At 40.1% G+C, this 23427-nt stretch overlaps 3 protein-coding genes and 2 long non-coding RNA genes across 8 annotated transcripts; 4 read left to right on the top strand and 1 right to left on the bottom strand.

Annotated features, from left to right (window-relative positions):
- The first annotated feature begins 32 nt into the window (after positions 1–32).
- LOC126610162 (probable carboxylesterase 11) lies at positions 33–3021 on the top strand. Its single transcript, XM_050278149.1, has 2 exons — positions 33–1244; positions 2070–3021. Exons 1-2 carry the CDS (start codon positions 349–351, stop codon positions 2605–2607), a joined length of 1434 nt encoding a protein of 477 aa, XP_050134106.1. The 5' UTR covers positions 33–348; the 3' UTR covers positions 2608–3021.
- Positions 3022–3954: 933 nt separating this feature from the next.
- LOC126610160 (uncharacterized) lies at positions 3955–11125 on the top strand. Of its 3 annotated transcripts, none has more exons than XM_050278143.1 (19): positions 3955–4112; positions 4288–4653; positions 4792–5040; positions 5521–5708; positions 5794–5965; positions 6179–6316; positions 6392–6581; positions 6753–6895; positions 7333–7509; positions 7593–7703; positions 8000–8119; positions 8230–8386; positions 8574–8737; positions 8904–8990; positions 9078–9406; positions 9541–9607; positions 9705–9844; positions 9996–10269; positions 10392–11125. In XM_050278143.1, the coding sequence occupies exons 2-19, from the start codon at positions 4357–4359 to the stop codon at positions 10722–10724; spliced, it is 3336 nt and encodes a 1111-aa protein (XP_050134100.1). In that variant the 5' UTR covers positions 3955–4112; positions 4288–4356; the 3' UTR covers positions 10725–11125. The 3 variants fall into 3 exon arrangements, with proteins under 3 accessions (XP_050134100.1, XP_050134101.1, XP_050134103.1); XM_050278144.1 differs by having other exon boundaries at positions 10020–10269; XM_050278146.1 differs by lacking the exon at positions 10392–11125 and having other exon boundaries at positions 10007–10176.
- Positions 11126–11493: 368 nt separating this feature from the next.
- LOC126609795 (uncharacterized) lies at positions 11494–16307 on the top strand. Its single transcript, XR_007618296.1, has 2 exons — positions 11494–11534; positions 16234–16307. It is a non-coding gene; the product is annotated as an uncharacterized LOC126609795 (long non-coding RNA).
- A 261-nt stretch (positions 16308–16568) lies between these two features.
- Positions 16569–17652, top strand: LOC126609794 (uncharacterized). The gene is made up of 2 exons (XR_007618295.1): positions 16569–17068; positions 17169–17652. It is a non-coding gene; the product is annotated as an uncharacterized LOC126609794 (long non-coding RNA).
- A 145-nt stretch (positions 17653–17797) lies between these two features.
- Positions 17798–20111, bottom strand: LOC126609793 (uncharacterized). Of its 2 annotated transcripts, none has more exons than XM_050277724.1 (6): positions 19494–20111; positions 19212–19288; positions 18947–19101; positions 18795–18844; positions 18561–18635; positions 17798–18456 (listed from the first exon to the last, which is right to left on the bottom strand). In XM_050277724.1, the coding sequence occupies exons 1-6, from the start codon at positions 19766–19768 to the stop codon at positions 17925–17927; spliced, it is 1164 nt and encodes a 387-aa protein (XP_050133681.1). In that variant the 5' UTR covers positions 19769–20111; the 3' UTR covers positions 17798–17924. The 2 variants fall into 2 exon arrangements, with proteins under 2 accessions (XP_050133681.1, XP_050133680.1); XM_050277723.1 differs by having other exon boundaries at positions 19212–19297; positions 19494–20105.
- Positions 20112–23427: the final 3316 nt, after the last annotated feature.

Consider the following 23427-nt stretch of genomic DNA (forward strand, 5'->3'; position numbering starts at 1 on the left):
TAAAAAATGAAAAAAATTTGAACAAGCCAAAACAGACAGCGTAAAGTTGCATGTGTGCCCCTCACGCACCTGCCTCTCTCGCTCCTCTCTCTCTCTCTCTCTCTCTCCTTTCTCTCTCTCACGCCATTGAAGCCATCAGAATTCAGAATTCAGATTTCAAGCTCTCTCTCTCTCAGATTACAAAAACCCTAATCCCATGTGAATCCGATTTTCACAGGGAGATTAATTAACCCTTAATCTCAATCCTTAATCCGCCATGAATTTACACTAACAACCCAGAAATTCCCACCCCCCATTTCTCATTTTTCCAGTCTCTGCAAATCTCCCAATTTGTAGAGAGAGAGAGAGATGCCAAGCGTAGCTGTGAAGCTCTACAGCGTGTTCTTCAAGTTCCTCTTGAAGCACCGTTTGCAGAACCGGATCCAAACCCAACCCGACGAGTTCAACCCGTTTGGCGTCACTTCCCGACCCGAAGAAACCATCGCTGCCCCCAATCCTATATTCAACGACGGCGTCGCAACCAAGGACATCCACATCGACCCCATCACTTCTCTCTCGATCCGAATCTTCCTCCCCGAGTCCGCCCTCACCCAACCCGAACCCGCTCCCAAGCCTAGGGTTAACAATTTACCGAAGCGATCCGATCTCAATAGAGAGCCCAACCGGGACGATCCGACCCGCCAGAGCCTTAACAATTTACCGGCCACCCCTTCTCGACGCAACAGCTATGGCAATCCGGCGGTATCAAATTTGGCGAAAAGCGAGCAGAGGAGGAACAGTTACGGGTGTAGCAATGACATGGAGGGATTGAACTTGATGGCGAACGCCGGCGTGGGAGTGTACAGAGGCTACTCGCCGGCCAGTTCGACCAGGCCAGGTCGAAAATTGCCGGTCATGTTGCAGTTTCACGGCGGCGGTTGGGTCAGTGGGAGCAACGACTCGGTGGCCAATGATATATTCTGTAGGCGGATCGCGAAGCTATGTGACGTCGTCGTTTTGGCCGTGGGTTATCGTCTTGCTCCGGAGAATCGGTACCCTGCGGCGTTTGAGGACGGGTTGAAGGTTTTGAACTGGCTTGGGAAGCAGGCCAATTTGGCTGAGTGTAGTAAGTCCATGGGAAGTGGAAGGGGAGCTCTCGGGGGCGTTACGGAGTTTAAGAAGACCGATTCTCATCGGCATATCGTGGACTCTTTCGGGGCGTCGATGGTTGAGCCCTGGTTAGCTGCCCATGGAGATCCAACAAGGTTATAATCTTGTTTTAATCACTTTTAACTTGCATTTCTAATCTAGTGTGTTATGATTGATGATGATATATGAGTTTACAGTTTCTTAGTTCAGTCTGTGGATATTGATGTATTGTTTACAGTTTCTTAGTTCAGTCTGTAGATATTGATGTATTGTGGTTTGCATAAAAGTTGTCGGCGTTTCTTTCGATTTTATCGTTCCTCGTAGCTTGGTTTTGTTACTTGTTTGATTTCCAATCGATTTCACGATGGAAATATTGTTAGCCAAATCTTGGGACCTGTTTTCCCAACTTAAAATAATTTTCTAGGCTGGTTGCTAGTGGCAATGCTTTAGCTTTTGAGTTTGTTTCCATCCCACGAGAACTTCGAATAATGTCAATTGGGTCATGTATAAATGGATAAATAGGTTGGTGACGTTGGTCAATTGGGCTAATTTCAACTTAGAAGGGCAATGTATGACATCATTATCTTAATGATTCCTCTTCGGAGAAGAAACCGTCTTCCTTTCATGCTCCCTTAGTTTAAATGAATAAGTTGGTAAGTTTTCGAAGATTTACTCTGTTGTCTTTACATCAGTCAGCATTCTGCATTTTGCATTTCATTCTTCTATGACATGTCCAGTTGATTAGCGTTTGCACCATTTTGATTCCGTTATGTCTAAACCGAATAGCGTTCCTACGTTAGAAATGGAGTTTAATTTAGTTCGCTGCATTTTCTTGTTCTGTAAATATAGTTTCTTCTGTTTGTTTTTGTTTTCCTCTTTTGGAAAATACTCTTCAAGAAAGCTACACGGGAATTTCTAACTTGTTTTAATATCACAAACAGATGTGTTCTCCTCGGTGTGAGCTGTGGTGCGAACATTGCAGACTATGTGGCCCGGAAAGCTGTAGAGGCAGGCAAGCTTTTGGACCCTGTGAAGGTGGTTGCTCGGGTCCTTATGTATCCGTTCTTCATTGGAAGTGTTCCCACCCATTCTGAGATAAAACTGGCAAACTCCTACTTCTATGACAAGGCAATGTGCATACTAGCATGGAAACTGTTTTTACCTGAGGACGAGTATAGCTTGGATCACCCAGCTGCCAATCCCCTAATCCCGGATAGGGGTCCACCTTTAAAACTCATGCCTCCGACCCTTACGGTGGTGGCAGAACATGATTGGATGAGAGACCGCGCCATTGCTTACTCAGAGGAACTTCGGAAGGTAAACGTTGATGCACCTGTACTGGAATATAAAGATGCAGTTCATGAATTTGCAACCCTTGATATGCTTCTCAAGACACCTCAGGCCCAGGCTTGTGCAGAGGACATTGCCATCTGGGTCAAGAAATACATCTCGCTTCGAGGTCACGAGTTCTCATATTAGGTAGGAGAAACAAACACCCCAAGAGATGTTGCCACACAGCACAACCATCTCCGCCCATCTCCGCCCATCTCCGCTTGTGTATTCTGTTAGAAACTGACCAGAGAAAACCGGTTTTGCTGTCATTGCCTGGAATCATACGACATTGTTTAGGTGGTTTCTTCCTCGATCTCTCGGGGTTGTTTCAGTTTCGAAATTGTTTCCTGTGACCGTCGTGCTGTGTCTTTGTAAGATAGAGAAGTTGCCTGAGAGTAGATATTAGATGAGCCTGTGAAATGTTTACCCTCGTTTTGTAGCAAGGAGCGCCGCATTCGGACGCCTTCTTGCGCCATTTTTTTCCCTGTGCATTATGATGAACTGTTTCTCATGAACAGAGTACTCAGTTTAATTAAATACTCACTCCCTAGTTTTGCTTTATGTATTTTGGGATGGTTAATTCGAACACGATCTATTTGATCCTGACGGGAGTGCATGATGACTTTTTGGGAGCGCCAACAACTTGTTTTTTATTTTTTATTTTTGCTAGCGATTATGGTAATGAAACAGACAAATGGGCACATTGCCCCGAAAAATTCCATTTCAAATACTTGGAGTCACGGAGTCACATGCTAACCTATGTTCTCTCGATTTCCAAATTCCAAATACTTGGGAGTCACGTCTTTGATATTGGTAAAATACCATTAGCCACTTGGGACTAAGGTCAAAAGGATGTTTTTTTCTTTGGAAAAATTATGTAGCATTAAAATGCTTCGAGACTTAGATTGATTCGAATTATTATTTTATTGTGGTTATGTGAATGTAGATCATTTAATACTCGTAACATTAATGCTACGTAGCATTGAAGTAGAACCATTTTTTACGATATAACGTAATGAGGGACGATTCAAACTTGGTTCAGACACAAGCGTAAATACTTTCAGTTAATTGAGTTACAATCTATTTATGTTTTCACAAAGATTTAATTGAGAAATAAATTTACTTACATGAGAATGCTATTGTGATGATATTCTAGCGGAATTGCATGAATTCTCTTTAATTGGGCCAAGGCTGAAAGTCAAATTATATTTTGGGTGGTGTTATTCACATATTTATTTTTATCTCTTACGTCCTTCTTAATTTCGGTCCGTCGAATCAAATAAATTGAAGAAGATCAATGAATAAATTAACAATGATATGTGAGAGGTAAATATGGTGCGTAAATAGCACTACTTTATATTTTTCACTTGTGATTTACTTGCTTTCAAATAATATACTTTGATAATACTTTTTACCCAATCACCTTTTCTCCCAAATATCCGACTTTTCCACCCGAATCCGACCCGTAAAAACAGTTGCTCTGTCTCTCTCTGTTGGTTTCTATTTTGGGTGTTGGATGCTAGCGTTCTCTCTCTCAAATCAGAATTCCGAGCTCGGAGCTCCACCAGTCCAAATCTCCATTGCATCTCCGATCCGGCAAAGCCATCGCCGTCGCTCCTTCAGCTCCTCCTCCCAGACCCGTCGCCTCAATCGTAAGCATTTTCCAATCCACTTTCTTCTTTCCCTCTCTGTTTTTAGCTAAATTTCTGTAACGGATCTCTCTCTTTTTTTATTTTTTTAAGTATTAAGGAAATTTCGCTTCAATTTAATGCCATCGTTTTGTGATTAATTTCGTAATTAATGTTTCAGTTAATTTGTTTTTACAAGGAAATTAATCATCGAATTGTGGATGAATGCGGGGATTAATTAATCGAGCCGCAATTTCCCGCTTTCACGATGCAACTGCAAGGATTTAAAGCCAAATCCAGAGCAGCACTGCTCGTCGCCTTCGTCTTGTGTGTTGGTTTCGCGGGTTTGTATGATTTGTTGAAGCCCGTCTCCAATGGCTGCATCATGACGTACATGTATCCCACTTATATTCCCATCCCCACGACGACTCCGGTTTCGCCTGCGAAATACAGCTTGTATTTGTACCACGAAGGATGGAAGCAGATCGATTTCGAGGAGCATCTCAAGAAGCTGAGCGGCATTCCCGTTCTTTTTGTTCCGGGAAATGGCGGTAGCTACAAGCAGGTGAGGAAATGGGAGCTGGGTTTTCGTTGAAATGCTCGGTTTTCATGTTTTTAGTGACGATTTTTTTTCGAAATGCTTGTGTCTTATGACAGTGGAATATTGTTTTTTGTGTTTGTTTTGCATTTTTCGGATTTGCAGGTTCGATCAATTGCAGCAGAATCTGATAGGGCATACCAAGCGGGGCCCCTAGAGCGTACGTACTATCAGGAAGCTTTCTTAACTCCTGAAGAGGGAGGGGAGGAGATTGATGTGACTTCCTTTAATTTGCCCAATCAGTATGATTCCAGGTTGGACTGGTTCACGGTGGATCTTGAAGGGGAGCATTCTGCTATGGATAGTGCTATTCTCGAAGAACATGCTGAATATGTTGTCAACTCCATTCACAGGGTCCGTCTCGAACTCTCATTATTTTCTACCAATTGCATACGAAGATGAAACTTTTTATCTATTTGTTTGATGGGCCTCAGGTGTCCCCCCTCCTAGGGGACGAAGGTGAAACTTTTTGATGCATGGTAAACATGTCTTTGAGATCATATTACATTTTCTTAATATTGCATTATGAGGAAGTGTTATGAAGGAGTAAATGACACAGAAATACTACTTGCACTTCTTTACGTTCAGCAGAATATGTTCTGTAGTGTAAATACCAATATTGGAATTTCACGTTTCAAATAGTCTGAATGCTTGTTTTCATTCTTGACATGATCCAGTCCCATCCAAATTATGTGGGGTCACAGAAACTGTCAACAATAATTAATGCTCTGGACAACACGTAACCATCCTGTCAATAATTTAGGCATGTAGTTTATTCAGTTTTCTAACGATCTTTTAGTTTATAAGATGTTCAACCTACAACCTTGTGTGCAGATTTTGGATCAATACAAAGAATCTTATGAGGCTAGACAAAGAGAAGGTGCAACCTCTGGGAGTTCTCCAAAAAGCGTTATATTGGTTGGGCACTCTATGGGTGGTTTTGTTGCTAGAGCTGCAGTTACCCATCAACGTTTGAGGAAATCAGCAGTTGAAACAATTGTTACTCTCTCTAGCCCCCACCAGTGAGTTTTTGGCTTCTATGATAGCTCTCATTGTCAAAGTGAATGTGTTAATTAGTGTTTGATGAAATGTAATTATTTCATTCAGATACCCTCCTGTGGCATTGCAGCCTTCCTTGGGCCACTACTTTGAACAAGTTAATGATGAATGGAGAAAGGGATATGAGGTCCAAACAACTAGAGCAGGACATCACGTGTCTGGTCCTGTTCTCTCCCATGTTGTTGTTATATCCATTTCTGGTAGTTATAATGACTATCAGGTAAATACATTTTTCTTATTTTCCTGTGGTATATAATTTTTGGGGAGAGACTGCAGGGGTGTTATAATTTTTTTTTTGTGTCACTGTGGGGTTGTTCATAACTTAAGTTGTACATAGACATCGGTGTATAAATATATTGTGTTTGCGATAATATAAATTCTTGCTATGTGCCTTAACTCTGTGAGTGCTGTTATTCTTGTTTTTTGTCTTTAGGTAAGGTCCAAGTCAGAATCCCTTGATGGCATTGTGCCTCCCACTCACGGTTTTGTGATCAGTAGTACGGGCATGAGAAATGTGTGGTTGTCAATGGAACATCAAGCTATTTTATGGTGTAATCAATTAGTTATCCAAGTAAGTGGGAGTAACTTCTTGAACCCAGAATTAATTATCATAAAATCAGTTCTGAATACGTATGTTCTTATCTAGGTAGCACACACTCTCCTTAGTTTGGTAGACTCCGGAACAGGCCAGCCATTTTCTGACACTCGAATAAGAATGGCGATATTCTCAAAAATGCTTCGTAGTGGGATACCACAGAGCTTCAATTGGAGGATGCAATCTTACTTCTCTCAGAAGTCGATACATGTTCCTACTAGAGAGAAAAAAGATAAAACTGGTACTGTATTGCCACATTGTTTGTTTTGACAAGATCCATTGTATTGCTCTATATAGTTTGCTAAAGTTTTGGATCTTTTTTTTATTAGCTGTTTTAGCAATGTTTGACACATGAAGAGAGAAAGTAGTCATGATGTTATATCATTGAATTACATGTGTAACATGATTGCAGAATCGCTGTACACTTCCGCTGCATGTCCTAGCAATGTTCATTGGAGTGATGATGGCCTCGAGAGGGACCTATACATTCAGACGACCACCGTCACTGTTTTAGCTATGGATGGTCGAAGACGGTGGTTAGACATACAAAAACTGGTTAGCACCAGCAAATTTTCTATCTACTCAATACCGAAATCATTATAAACTTAATTTCAAGCTTATTGCTGAGTTAGCTACTTTGTCCTGATTGTTCTTGATCTCCTTTTTTCTCAGCCCCCTCTTTTACTTTTTCATCAACCTTGCTTAAATTGTTGTCATTTAAACAACATGATCTGGAGATTAGTTTGTTGTATCTTGTGCATGTACGAATTCATTGACATAGTAATGATGTGTACAACAATTTAATTTATACCATGTTTGCATGAATATGACTGGGGCAAAATACTTTTGAAGCATTACAAAATGATATTGGACCTTGATATATTCTTTTCCTTTCCATTTGTTCTTGTCACGCTTATAGAACTTGTTAATTTTCTTTTATTTTTTGAATTTCCAATATCTGATAGTGCTCAGACTTTAACCAATACGTGCAGGGGTCAAATGGAAGAAGCCACTTCATGTTTGTGACAAACCTGGCTCCATGTTCTGGGGTTAGACTTCATCTGTGGCCGGAAAAAAGAAACTCAACTTCAAAATTGCCTATTTGTATAAGAATCCTCGAAGTGACATCAAGGATGGTGCGCATTCCATCAGGACCAGCACCAACACAGGTATTGAGTGTTGCATTCATGACCATGTTTTAATGGTATAATTGTTGCATGCTCTTATTTGTGGATATGCTCTATCTTATTAGATTGAACCTGGAAGCCAAACAGAGCAAGCTCCTCCTTCTGCTATATTTCGCTTGGGACCTGAGGACATGCGTGGTTTCAGATTCCTGACCATATCAGTTGCACCTCGTCCGGTATTGTTTCCCCTCAATGTTTCTTTTTTAAAAAGTTTTATTTATTTATATTATATATATATATATTGATGGTTGGTTCGTTTGTTATGTTCTTGTAGTAGGCCTTGCCTAGGTGAACTGGCTGTCATCTCCCTTTGTCTTTCTCTTCAGTCCTTTTCACGGTTTTTTAAATAAATAAAAAATGTTTTGAACTAGTTGGTTTGGCTTATATTGAATAATACTTCCACTTTCTCGTAAAATGTGATATTTCAAGTGGTTTGATTTTTGTATATGAGTGGTGACAATCTATTGATCAGACTATTTCAGGCAGACCTCCACCAGCAGTTTCCATGGCTGTTGGGCAGTTTTTTAATCCAGAGGAAGGGGAACGAGAGTTCTCCCCTTGGTCTATGCCACTATCTAGTTATTCTTATAAGGTTAATATCTCGATGATGCTGCTTAAATCTGGAATATTGAAAATTGATGAAACTTAAAATTTAATTCGAATGGTTTGATATTGACTGTGCATGACTTGGTTTCAATGCAGGAAATGTCTTTGAAGGAGAATCATCCTCTTGCTCTGAATCTATCATTTACCACAAGCTTGGGTCTTCTGCCTGTCATATTCTCTTTGAAGACTGCAGGTTGTGGGATAAAGAATTCTGGACTTCCAGATGAACAGGCTGGAGATGAAGATAATAGCAGTAAGGATTTATATAAATAGTAGTTTTTCAATTTATGTTTTTTGGTTCTATTTGTTGTCATGGATTAATGTAAAACATTATTGATGAAAAGAATAGTTGTAATATGTTGATATTCTTGCACAATATTGAACCTACCGCTCTTTTCTCTTATCTTTTTGGCTAAGCTGGTTCTTTCTTGGTATAACAGAGTTGTGCAAGCTTCGCTGTTTCCCCCCTATAGCATTTGCTTGGGATGACACGTCAGGTCTCCACATATTCCCGAATATGTACAATGAGAAAATTGTTGTTGATTCTTCACCAGCACTATGGGGTTCATCTAAAAGTTCTGAGAAAACCTCTGTTTTGTTGCTGGTAATAAGTCACCTAAATTTTCATATTATTATAATATGATATTGGCACAAGAAATTTGTAACTTACAGATTCTTTTCAGGTCAAAAATATGGGATTCTAATGATTTATTCCAATCATTTGTTAAATTCGATGGTGTTTATGTTTGTCTACATATGCTTCTTTTCAGGTAGATCCACATTGTTCATATAGAAGTTCCATGACTGTTTCTGTCACTGCAGCTGCGAGTAGGTTCTTGCTTTTATATAATTCACAGGTAATGATTCTCAACTCTCTCTCATTTTTTAACCCTTCTTAATAAAGAAAGAGGCATGCTTCTGAGTTTATTGATGCCCTCTTGCAGATCGCTGGTTTCTCCCTTGTTGTTTTATTTTTTGCACTAATGCAGCAAATATGTACGTGGGATCTTGACCAGCACATACCTTCGATTCTTACGGCTGTGGAATTTAATTTGAGAATCCCATTGCCATTTCTCTACCTTGCCATTGCCCCGATCTTGCTTTCTTTTTTCCTATCCTTTTTTACTTCACAACCATTTCCTTCATTTGCTAGCTTCACCATGGTCTCATTGACTTGTTATTTACTTGCTAATGGCTTCATAATTGTTCTTATTTTGATATCCCAACTCATCTTCTATGCGGCCGCTGTTGTACATATTTTCATCAATACAAGGTCAGTATGCTCTCTCTACCACTCTTTATTTTCTTTCCATGACTTGAAAGTCAATTAGCTTGAGTATTCTCAGCCAGTGCATATGCGCATGTTCACTGGTTTTGTGCTGAATAACAAGAATTAGTCTCTTGCAGGTTTCAATTGGGGGAAAAAAGTGTTCATCGGTTTATTAATCTTTCCTCCGGTTTCTTTTCATTGAAGGTATACTTTATCCTGTGGTATAATGTAATTGTTACAGGCTCATGTTTCTTTAGGCAAGTTTGCTCATTCACTTTCACATGGTTTTTTTCATGAACAGGTGGTAAGGGTTTTAAGAGCCAATCCGGTATTTGTTACAGCATTTGTTGCAATTACTCTGGTGTGCTTGGTTCATGCAGCATTCGGTCTATTTATAATCTTGTTATTTGATGCTTTGAGCTGTCACAGTGCACTTTGCAGGTATGTCCTCACTTTTTTTTTCTGATGGACTTTTATTGTCATCGTTGCTTACGTATTGATAAATAATACGTAAAGCTTCTTGTGTCATATTACATTCAGGGTATGTGTGATAAAAAAAGATCCTAAGAGTTGCTTTATGTCTGTGTAACAGTTTTTTGACAGCTTCATTTCGCAGCCATGCACAAAGACATGAATTATTTGATAGTAAAAAGGAAGGCAATGACCGCTCCTGTCAACTTCCATCCAAAAGTGATGGTATATCGAACCAGAATATTCATTCTGAAGATTGCTGCTCCAACAGTCCAGTCTCTTTGAAAAGTTTTGGTGAAACACAGTTAGAGCTATTCCATCATCGGCATGGGCTGTTTATTTTGCATCTTGCTGCAGCACTTATGTTTGTCCCATCACTTGTCGCCTGGTTTCAGGTACAGTAATCCAAATATCGATATATGTTTAGATTTCAAACCTTCTGCCTAGTTCTTCGTCTTTTTTTCCCAGTTGTGTAAGTGGGCTGGCTTTTCACAAAACGACATTTTTCTGGTTGCAGAGAATAGGGATGGGTCATAGCTTCCCGTGGCTCTTGGATTCATTTCTTTGCACCGGTGTGATCCTTCATGGAATCTTCACCGCAAAGCCCGAGTCCAGTTCCTTCTTGGTTTCTTTCCCTGGCTTCCGAAACTGTGAAGTGAGTCTGAATTTTCTGTACCTGCTCGCTGGATACTATTCCTATATCTCTTCCCTGGCCTTGGCTCCATACAGAGCATTTTATGGTATGGCTGCTATAGGCTTCACTTGCTGTGCTTTGACGTTCTTACAAAGACGGAACAGAGAAAAGGGAGAGCCCCATTTTGTTAGCCGAAAGCACTCTCACAGGCACTAACTTCGCCAGAAACACGCATTTACTGAGCGGCCAAATCTCCGGTAAGGTCCCTTGTACAAATACAGTTTATGAGTACATTCTACAGTTTTGAAATCAGAATCGTCACACGCACAAGCGACCCTGTACGTTGGTGTAACACGTAATACAGAGCGAAAATTTTGCAGCGTGACAATTGTAAGAGTTGCCTCCTTTTTCCGTCGGGGCAGTTTTCTTCTTCTTTGTCTCCTGGCACAATTGAGTGATATGAAGCTCCTGTTCTGATGAGGAAGATTAAGTAGTTTGCCTTACTGTTTCATTGACTCGACCTGTGTATGGTGTTGCTGATGGAAAACAGAATTGGGAAATGGACATTCAAATTTGTTGTTGTGTTTGATTAATTTAGTTCGCAATTTGTGTTGGAATTTATGTGCAGTCTCAATATTTTGGAGGAAAAGGAGTGCGAACGGTGAATTTAGTTTCTAAATTATCATCTAAATAAAAATTAGGTTCTTAAAACTATATTTTTGGGTAAAATAAGTCTCTAAATTTGTTCAAAACTGTTAATTTCATCACTATTGTAGTTATTCTATCTAATTTTTTGTTAACTTAAGTCACGTAACACATTTTAAAGGATAACCGTCATAAAAAAATTACCAATCTAAGTGTATCACGTGACTTAAATTGATGAAAAATTAAATAGAATAACTTCGAATCTAACATTAAAAGTGTAACTGACAGATTTTAATTAGTTTCAGAACTAATTTTTCCTAAAAAATAGTTTAAAATCTAATTTTCATATAGAATGGGTATATTTCATTGATTTGTTTATAGGTACAGGTATGTGATTATATACACTTTGAATACAATCCTAATATGGTAAATACAATCATACTTGAATGACTGAATCAATCCTAATCAAATAGAATAGGAAAGACAGCATAGCATATATCATAGTTGACTTTCATACGGAGGAGCCGATTGTGCGGTAGATGGAGCATATTGTGTTGTTGATGAACTGATCTCCTTTGATGTAGGAGATTCCTTAACACGCCCTTGCAAGATGGTGGCACCATCGGAGACACCGATCTTGGAACGAAGGAGATGGAAACGAGGACGTGGCAAGGACTTGGTGAGAGCGTCAGCAAGCTGATCAGTAGTGGAGACATGAGACACTTGAAGAAGACCACGAGTGACACGATCCCGTACAAACTGAAAATCAATATCGATATGTTTCATACGGGAATGTAGGACAGGATTAGCACAATAGAACATGACTCCAATGTTATCACAAGAAACAACCGGTGTTGTGGGGAGAGGAATGCCAAGTTCACGCACTAAGGACTGAATCCATATGAGTTCAGCAGTGGTGGCAGCAATGGCCCGATATTCGGCTTCGGTGGAGGAGCGAGAGACAGACTGCTGCTTACGAGAGCTCCAAAAGATGAGATTTCCACCGAGATAGACAACATAGCCAGTCGTAGACTTGCGATCATCACGGTCACCAGCCCAGTCAGCATCGGAAAAGGCATAGAGACGATGAGAGGGGCGACGACAAAGATGAAGGCCAAAGGAAATGGTACCCTTCAAGTAGCGAAGAAGACGCTTGAGTGCCTGCCAGTGAGTCTCGGAAGGAGAATGCATGAATTGAGAGAGCTTATTGACTGCGAAGGAGATGTCAGGGCGTGTAAGGCTTAGGTATTGAAGACCACCAACAAGACGACGGTAGGGAGTGGCATCCGTTAGGGAGGAGCCATCATGGAGCATGAGTGAGTTAGTGGTGGAGAGAGGCGTACTGACAGCCTTTGCACCATCCATCTTGGCAGTGACGAGAAGATCATGAATGTACTTGTGCTGAGAGAGGAAAAGACCAGTGGCTGTGGGAAGAACCTCAACACCAAGAAAGTAATGTAATGAGCCCAGGTCCTTGACGGAGAACCGAGTTGCCAATAGTTGGATGAACTTTGCTACAAGTGAGGAATCGTTGTCTGTAATAAGAAGATCATCAACATAAACCAAAAAATAAATTACAGTAGTCCCATTTTTCAAGAGAAAGAGTGAGGCATCAAAGATGGCATTGACAAAGCCATGGGAGAGCAGAAATGAGTGTAATTCCTTGTACCATGCCCGGGGAGCCTGTTTGAGGCCATAGAGGGCTTTCCTCAATTTACACACATGAGATGGATGATTAGAGTCAACAAAACCAGGCGGTTGGACCATATAGACATTTTCACGGATGGTGCCATGAAGGAAAGCATTGTTAACGTCCAACTGACGAATTGGCCACCCATGAGTTACGGCAAGATGCAAAACAATGCGTATGGTAGTAGGTTTGATCACCGGACTGAAAGTATCTGAAAAATCAACACCAGGGCGTTGGTGAAAACCCTTGGCAACTAAGCGTGCCTTGTACCTGTCAATAGTGCCATCAGGATGCCGTTTGATACGAAACACCCATTTACAACCAATAAGATTATGAGAGGGGAGGGAAGGAACGAGCTCCCATGTACCATTGCGAATTAACGCATTGAACTCATTGGACATTGCTTGCCGCCAAATGGGATCCTTGACGGCCTGGGAAACACATGTTGGTTCAACTGAGGAGAGAATGAGATGTTTAGTAGCAGTCATAGCATATCGAGGATTGGGTTTGTGGATACCGGATTTGGCACGGGTGATCATGGAATGATCGGGGAGCACAGGAGGTACCGGGGGGGGGGGTTGGGGGGGTGTGGGTAAGAGGATGGAAAGGTGACAACAGTCCTATGAGGGTTTCTAATGTATGTATGAACGGGGTTGAGGGGAGGAGGTGGCTGGACGTGGTCAATTTGGGCTGGAGAATGTGGTGGGGTGAATAGAGGTGTGGTAGAGGTAGGGGCCAAGGCGTGATGGTTGGGTGACGGTAAGAGAGGAGTGGTAGCAGCAATAATAGGGGCCGGGGCAACGGATGGTGACAGTTCTGAGACAGGGGCAGATTCTGATGATGATGATGTGACATGTGGTGGCAGCGAAGAAGAAACAACCGACTCAACAGGCCTGGTGGGGAAGTGTACAAGAATATGAGTAACTGGAGAAAGAGAGGAGACCCAAGTGTGAGAGTTATCAACAGTGACATGGGGAATGGAGGAAGGGAGGTTGGCAAGAGGAAAAGTTGACTCATCGAATTGAACATGCCGAGAGATAAAAAGTTTGTTGGAGGAAAGATCAAGACACTGAAAAGCACTTTGATTAGATGAGTAACCAAGGAAGAGACATGGGCGGGAACGAGGGAGTAATTTATTGGAATTGTAAGGACGTAACCAAGGAAAACACAAGCACCCAAATGTACGAAGACGGGAGTAATTGGGTTGTTCATCAAAGAGTTGAGTGAATGGGGAGAGATTATGAAGAAGCGGAGTAGGCATGCGGTTGATAAGATAGGCAGCTGTTTTAAAGGCATAAGACCAATAAGTGAGAGGTAAAGAAGCTTGATGAAGAAGGGTGAGACCAGTTTCAACAATATGACGATGTCGACGTTCGGCGACTCCATTGTGTTGAGGAGTGTGAGGTGGTGTAAGAAGATGGGTGATGCCATTGGATGAGAGAAAATGTTGGAGTTTGATGTATTCGCCCCCACCATCAGTGTATAATCTAGTGATTTTTCTTTTGAAGTAATTTTCAACAAGTGCTTTGAAGGTGACAAAAGTGGAAAACACATCAGATTTCTTTTTGAGAGGGTAGAGCCATATGTATTTTGTAAAATGGTCAACAAAGATAACATAGTAGGAAAAACCATCAATAGAAGAGTACGGAGCAGGGCCCCAAACATCACTATAAAGGAGGTCTAATGGACCATGACTGGTGAGAGACGAAGTACCAAACGGGAGCCGATGGCTTTTATTACATAGACATGAATGACAAACAGACTCGAACAACTTGGAAGACACATTAATGGATGACATACGAATGACTTGTTGGAGAGTTTGGTGGCTGGGGTGACCAAGACGACGATGCCAAAGGTTGGGAGAGACCACCACACCCACCATAGCTTGTGGTTGACAAAAAGATTTGGGAGACCACTCATACACATCATCCTTATTCGGGCCTCGAAGAAGAACCGCCCCTGTGCTCAGATCCTTGACATGAAAGAAATCAGGAAAAAGTTCAATAGAGGTATTATTTTGTTTATTAAATTTAGAGATAGAAATAATGTCTTTTTGCATAGAAGGAACACACAGAACGTTTGATAAGTTGAAAGATTGGGAGGATGAGGAGGGTAAAGTGGTTGAACCGACATGAGTGATACCCAAACCTGAACCATTACCAATAATTATTTCATCAGGACCATCATATATAGAGGCACCAGAAAGAGTGTTGACATTGGAGGTAACATGGTGAGAGGCACCGGAATCAAGCAACCATGTTGGGGAAGAGGTGGACCGGCCATGGGTGGTAGGATTGGCCACTGGCGGACTGTGAGGTCCAGATTGGAGTTGAGGGCAGCGTTTGGCACTATGACCTTGAGTGCCACACCATTGACAGAAACCACGATAACCTGTGTTGTTCACGTTGGTAGAGCGGCGACCATTGTCGGTGAAAGATTGTTGGGTGGGCTTGTAGGAACTACGAGAATTGGTGTCAATGGAAGATGTGTGGGGGTGCCCGAAGGAACCATGAGAAGGATTGCGAGAGGCAAAAGACCCACGGTTGGAGTTGGAGTTGTGAGAGCGGTAGCCACGGGTTGAGGTGTGGGAGCGAGATGTCTGAGTGACATTGGCAGTGATCACTGGGGCTGCAACAACGGTATTATCACGCTTGAGAGCAGCTTCATGTTCAACCAGTTTGTCATGCAGGTTTTCAAAAGAGATTGAGGTGTCACGGGAACGAACTACCGCAGCAATTTCCTTGAAGTCAGAGCCAACACCATTAAGAATGTAGAGGAGGAGATCGTCATCAGAGAGGGGGACATCAATGATGGCGAGCTCATCTGCAATAACGCGGACTTCTTGCAGATATTCAGAGACATGCTTGTTCTCATGACGCAGGAGAGTAAGGCGTTCTTTGAGACCAAGAACACGGGCACGGGCTTTGCTAGCAAAGAGATGGAGAAGTTTGTCCCAAGCCTCCTTAGATGTCTTGGCAGAGGCAATAAGGGAGATGACATGCGGTGAGACGGAAACAAGAATCACATGAAGGAGGAGTTGATCTTGCCGAATCCAAAAGGTGCGAAGCACGGTTTGAGCGGTTGATGGGCAGAGATTAGAACCATCCATATAACCCATGAGGTCGTAGCCGTAAAGAAGGGCGTTGAACTGAGCACGCCAGGATGGGTAATTGGTGGGTGTGAGTTTCACATGTAGTTGGGCTGTAGCGTTGATTGTGATCAAGGTGGGGGTTAGTGGAGTTGAGCTCTGGTAGAGGGTTGGTTGTAGAGGCGTCAGTGGCCATGGATGAAGACAGGGAAGAGAGGGATAAAAAAAAAAGGATTGCTCGTTGGAGTTTTTGGGCTCGTGATACCATATAGAATGTGTATATTTCATTGATTTGTTTATAGGTACATGTATGTGATTATATACACTTTGAATACAATCCTAATATGGTAAATACAATCATACTTGAATGACTGAATCAATCCTAATCAAATAGAATAGGAAAGACATCATAGCATATATCATAGTTGACTTTCATACGGAGGAGCCGATTGTGCAGTAGATGGAGCAGATTGTGTTGTTGACGAACTGATCTCCTTTGATGTAGGAGATTCCTTAACATTTCACTCGTGCGATAAATCGGCACATTACTCTCAAAATTAAGCACCAACCAACCAACCAACCAACCAACCAGTGAGCTCTTTCCATCCTTCGACACCAAAAAAAAGGAAGAGGAAGAAGGGTTTTCCTTTCACATTCTATCTTGTTGTCAAACCAATCTTAACCGCTTCAAATAATGCTAGTGATAAGTGTCACGTCATCTTCCTCGCTAGCATTACTGAAGCGGTTAAGGTATCATGGTTCGACAACAAGGAGAAGACAGAAGCCTTGAAGGACAATCAAAAGATAAAACCTCTAGGGAGAGTTTATGTCGCATACAGCCAAGGAGTTGTTCATTTTGCCTTGCTTTTTTTACGTACTCCAACATTGCCGTCCAGTCCACTGAAGCAAAGCATCAGTGGCGTATGATCTCATGTGGAAGCAAAGCATCAGCCAAAATCTTCCTCTTGCAGGCTTTTCGCCTCCTCCAAATACTTTTCAACCACGCCAACTCTATATCCTCTTCCTCCTCTGGATGGTTGCCAACCGGAGACCTTATCCAAGGGAATCAATACCTCATTCGTGAGCCGGTTTATGACTATGTCAGCAACTCAGTGTAATCAGCCTCCATAACACCTGGTATTTGGCTTGTGGGAAAAACTTCCACGCAATGCTCGTGGTATTCTGCTGTGTAGAACGCTTCTCTATAGGCTTTTCCAGTCATTCTTCTGTTTTGTAGGAGGTTCCAGTTGAGCTTCAGAGTGGTCGGGATTGTGAGACCAGGCAAGCGGGAGCAGTCGCTTCAAATATCTGCGGGAAGTCTCCACATCCGCCAAGGGGCTGTTTCTGTCTAGTTTAACCACGTTGAAATAAACTGTCATCGTCTTGGCTGTTCTGTCTGCAGGCTGTTGAAATTGGCATCAGCAAGAGTTGCGTAATTACAACCCGCCATAGCAGTCATTCTTGTATCGAGTTGTGAAATGCAACTCTCGAATTGGATTTTGTTTGCTGCTTTGGAAACTTGCAGGGTTTCATTCCAGTTGTAGATCTAGATAATTAAGTAGCAGTCACTTTGTTCTTCTTATTTAGTTAAGAATTAATTAATCGTGTGGATTTGATACATTAATATTAATTAATCGCTAGTTGTTGGATTTTTTACTTGTTCTCCAAGACTTGTAATATCTCTATATGTTTATCAGTTAAACATTACTTATTCCCCAAGACTTCCAACATCTTTTCCAATCAGTTCAATGGATTCTAAGTTTCATAAGCACTGGAACAAAATGTTTTCTGCTCTCCTTCCGTTGAAGCCGTTCTCAGATTTTTCGCTTCTGAAATGCAGACAACTTTGTAGTAATAAGAAAATACTTGTACAAAGCACCTTTTATGCTACTTTATGAAAACATTGTTCAACCAAATAAGGGAGAAAAAAGCTAGACTACCAGTCAGTAGTGCCACCAGCAATGGAAATTTCGAAATCGAAAGAGAAGCTAGACTACAACATATGTCGGGTAAGACGATGGTTAGTAGCTCTAGATGCCAGGGCTCTCATGTTTGCTCTTGCCGAAGAAATCAAAGAACTACTGGACTGATCAGGGGTTCCCCTAAAAGCCTCCATAAACTCCTCCCTCTGCAATCTCAGAACTAATGCAGCATCCTCATCCTGGCTTGAGATCCTTCTACTACTACTCCTCAAATACATCTCTCTGCTTGATGCCCTTAAAAACCGAATGCTTCTGTCAGCAGTTTGTTCTTGGTTTCGATGCTCCGCTTCATCCTCTTCATCTTGGCTTAGTATTACCCGTCTTCTCCTCATGGTCATTTCTCTGTTGCTGCTTGTGCTTGATACCCCCGATGCCCTTCTACTTTGAGCATTCCTTGCGTTATATACCGCCTTTCCAGGGCTTTGACGATCAGTTTCTCTGCCATTTGAGGCTCCAACAGCTTTCCTTGCTTCAACTTCTTGTGGAAACAGAAGCTGTATTGTGTTCCAAAGAACCGTATTGACGGTGCAGGATCTACTATTGCTGCAAATATCAAGCAAGATAGAGATAAATCCAAAAGCGCAATGCAGCATTGAGCATTAGCCGATTAATTAACCAATTATCTTGGAACTATGTCAGAAACATACCTGATTAGCTGCCTGCACTTAGGGCACCTCTTCCCACATTTATCAGCAGCGGACCGCAAGCACTTCTTACAGAAACTACAATCAAACAGTTGTACAAATCAGGATAAATTTATCGGTTATTCGAAGTCAAGCGGCATATGATTCAATCATTCAAGCCCTCATTTGGATCATCGAAAGGAAATAAGGTCGATAAACACACAATTTTAAGCAACGCTTTATTGGTTTCGAGATTACCTGTGCCCACAAGGAGTAGTACTTGGTTCAAAGCAAATCTCCAAGCAGATCTACCAAGAACATCAGACCCAGCTACGTTAGAAAACAAAATTCAAAGAAACCCCATTGACTTTGAGTATATCAAACTTCTAATTGCTAAGTAAGGTTCTTACAGCGCAAGAAAGTTCCTCTCTGAGCTTATCCAAGCAAGGAAGATTCGAACTTGGCGGGCAAGAACCACCAGAGCTCTCAGCCATTTTATCTTCTCTTGTTTCCTTATCTTTATTTGCAAAAATTTCCAGTTCTACCTTCTTCTCTTTCCCACCCTCTGCATATCAAAAATATTACCCACAAGTTTTCATACAAAATTTCAGAAAAAAAAGGTGCAGGCTTTCTGTAACCCAAGTACCCAATAGATCAAATGGAGAAAATCAGTACCATCTTTCGCAGTTTCTTCGGCATCATCAAGATCAAGGACAGCTACAGGGATTGAGATCGGGCTCCTTCTCGGTGCTCTGCGCTTTCTAAGACACAAATCACATTCAAAATTAAATCTTGTGCAAAAAAATCAAGAAACCCTAATGCCCAAAATCCAGATTCAAAATTAAATCTTGTGCACAAATCAGAAGATTGAATCCAAACCCAAACCCAAATTTCTCAATCCAAACGGCCCCAAATAAGAAAACTTACAAGAATTGAATAACCAATATTATTTGATACCTTCTTGATGAATTGGTGGGTGGGGTCTTGGAGTCCAAGACAGAGCGTTTCTTGTGTTTAAAATCTCTCTCCGGTGTATCGTCGACCACCAGGCTTGCGACTAGAAGGCTCTCTTCGTCCCAACCGGCCATGGCGGCGACGGATTTGAATCTGGGGCTGAATATAATCGCATTGCCGCTGGTGCCACTGATTTCGACTTCAACTGGGTCTGGTTCTCTTTGCTGGTTTTTCGGGTTTATCGGACTCTGTTTTGGCTCTTCTTCTTTCCTCGCCATTTTTGGTTGTGCCTTTGGGTGGACCGAAGGGGAAGGGAAGAATCGAATTCCAGGAGCAGGAAAGAAAGAGGCTAACGAGTAAGGGATTTTGGTCTTTTTGCTAACGGTCAAAATTTTTGAATCTTATGTTTGGTTTTGAATTTCCAACGGCTACAGATCCCGGTTTGAAAATTGTGCACGAATTTTTTGTGTGAGACTCGTTATTAATTTTCGTGTTATAATATAACTCGACAATATAATTGATAGGTTATGGGCTTGGGGTATATCATTAATATCTATTTCAATATGTTGTGACGTAAGTTTTTTTGTTTAGGTTATAAGTATTTCATTAATAGAAAAAAGTGAAGAATGTCATATATTAAGAGTATAATTTCATGATTACAACACACAACAGAAAGACAATAAAAAATTTACCTCACATAATTTATACAATTATGATTGAATATAATATTCAATCAGAATTGTATAAATTATCAAAAGATTTTCTTTTCTTTTTTTGAAAATTATCAAAAGATTTTGAATACCGCATATTTATTAGAACTTCAATGGAGGAAATGGATTTCAATATAGGTGTTATAAATACCAAAGGCTTTTTAGCTATCCAACCTTCACCCCTATACCTGGAATTCAATGCAAAAGAGGAACAGTCTTCCTCCATTTTTGGTTCTGCTTGAGATTCGGTGATCATCTCATCATCTGTGTGTATTATGACACCTGATGTATCTGGTTATGTTTTAAATATCAGATAAAATCTCACCGACCAAAGACCAAAAAAGGAAAAGAAAAGGTGAAGTTATATGTTTTGTCCACGTAGGCACGTGTCCATGTCTTTTTTAATCAGTGTTAACTTTGTCAAAAAAGGTGGCTCATACTTAATGGGACAAATCACTATTATATGCTTTGATTATCATTACCTTTTACCCTTTGGCAAATACTTTAGCAAAACAGATAAGACATTGTGTTTTTTTGTTTAGGTCGTGATACGACATTGTCTTTATGCATGAAATTTGGGAAGGCCAACTTGACCCATTCTTGACAGTTCGGCACAACCTAAAGTTAATATAATCTTAGAGGGGCTAGACCAAAACAGATACGACATTGTGTTTTTTTGTTTAGGTTGACATTGTCTTTATGCATGAAATTTGGGAAGGCCAACTTGACCCATTCTTGACAGTTCGGCACAACCTAAAGTTGATATAATCTTAGAGGGGCTAGACCAAAACAGATACGACATTGTGTTTTTTTGTTTAGGTCGTGATACGACATTGTCTTTATGCATGAAATTTGGGAAGGCCAACTTGACCCATTCTTGACAGTTCGGCACAACCTAAAGTTGATATAATCTTAGAGGGGCTAGACCAAAACAGATACGACATTGTGTTTTTTTGTTTAAGTCGACATTGTCTTTATGCATGAAATTTGGGAAGGCCAACTTGACCCATTCTTAACAGTTCGGCACAACCTAAAGTTGATATAATCTTAGAGGGGCTAGACCAAAACAGATACAACATTGTGTTTTTTTGTTTAGGTCGTGATACGACATTGTCTTTATGCATGAAATTTGGGAAGGCCAACTTGACCCATTCTTGACAGTTAGGCACAACCTAAAGTTGATATAATCTTAGAGGGGCTAGACCAATTGGAAACCCAACTATTTTGAAAGACTTTTAATCATAGTAAAAACTCGTTTGAGAATTATTTTTGAATGACTGAAAGCGTTTTTAGAGATAATATTTTTGAAATCAATTCTTAATAACATTGCAAGTTAATTCTAGAAAAGGAGTTGAAGTGCTTCCTGTAGGAAGTACATAACTGGTACTTCTTGTGGGGACCTAGTACTTCTGAAACCCAAAATATTTTTCCTATAGTTTTTAGTCATTTAAAAGTACTTCCAAATGAGCCATAAGAAGCCCCACTTGAGTAATGTTCGAATTGAGTTGGTTTAGAAACTAGACTTTGGGTTGTAGTTTGAGCTTGATTGGCAATGATTACAAACGGTATTACTACTTTAAATTGTATTAAGAGAAATAAAATCAGTTTGAACCTACGACGAAATGATTTGAACAGAAAAAGTCTACCCATCAGGGCATTCCACCACTTTCGATCTTGATTGACATTGAATACTACTTCATTCTTATATATTGAAATGATAAGGACAAGTACGTTAGTTATTGTGGTCATTAAGCATTCGATGACTAAGGATCTAGATTTTAAATAGACGGCTACTTGCTATTCATACTTTTTAAACGCATAAAACATGAACGATCAATCTATACATGCGTATATGACTGATGCTAGTAATTCTCTCTCGTAAAAGATCTAGTATTTGACTATGATCAAAATGGCCAGACTTGAAGGTTCTTTTTTAACTAGTGATAAGGACGCTAGTTTGTACCTAAACAAGATGCTAAATTCTCAAGAAACAAGTGATCAGTTAACTCATCAATTATACATTGACGTAGTTGTCTTCGAGATTTTTTGTCTGCAGGTGTACACTTCTTCTGTAGAAACAAAACAAGCATCACCTCAGAGCTTGGCTTTCTTCTTACGATTCAAAGATACCTTTTTGGTTTTTCCCAACATTAATTCCATTGGATACATTGGTCGTTTCTTAATCTGGTGTTTTCCTTGCTAATAAATTAAAGGGAGACTTTGGATGCGGTCCCTAGTTATGAATAGTCTTTGACTGAAACCTTGTTGGTTTTCAATTTTTGATCCAAGTCCCTGAAATTAATTGATAATTTATTTCTATGTACGTTACTATATTTTTTAAATTAAAAATTAAAATTTATAGTTGTTTATAGTAATGAGATTTTAAATAAAAAACCATAATTTGTGGGATTAAAAATATTAAAATATAAATATACTATTGTGTGTGTGTGTAAACATGGGTACATTCATAAAAAATAACCAAAAAATTATTGTATCAAAACATGGATACATTCTTCAAAATGGGTACATTTAGCAAAAATAAAAATGGGTACAAATAAATAAAAAAATATGGGTACAATACAAATAAAACTTTAAAAAATATGGGCACAAAAAGAAATTAATATATGGGTACAAATTAAAACTGAAAGGAAAATTGGTACAAATTAAAAAAGGGTTGCAAATTAAAAATGGGTACAAACTAAAAATAAAAATATATGATAAAAAATTTAGCCATAAATATAAATATACTAATTGTAATATTTTTAATATTAAATGAATATATTTAGAAATAAAAAATATTTTATTATTGAAATAATTAATGATATTATTAATACAAATGACCTTGATCAAAAATTGAAAAGTAATAAGGTTTTAATCAATAGAGTAGTAAAAATAAGGATGAAAACCTAATTACTCCTAAATTAAAACTTGTTTTCATATTTATGTCAGCATCAAAAGCTCATAAAGTCAGCCAAATTGAACTACTTGGTAAGTGCTAGTGACCACTTAACGATACCTTTTTTATCAGTATTTTTGCTACACATAAGGCACAAATATTATTTTTTGGCAGCTAGGGTTGCTATTGATGATGCCTTCCAACTGGACGTCAGTTTTGTCACCAGCTACTGGATCCTTGTTCTTGACTTCTTTCACCTACAATGATGTCGTGGACTGGGATTGGTCCATCCAAACCTCTATTTAAATTTCATCATATTAGAAAAACAAGA

The sequence above is a fragment of the Malus sylvestris genome, chromosome 17 (assembly GCF_916048215.2).
Source record: "Malus sylvestris chromosome 17, drMalSylv7.2, whole genome shotgun sequence".
NCBI lineage: Eukaryota > Viridiplantae > Streptophyta > Magnoliopsida > Rosales > Rosaceae > Malus > Malus sylvestris.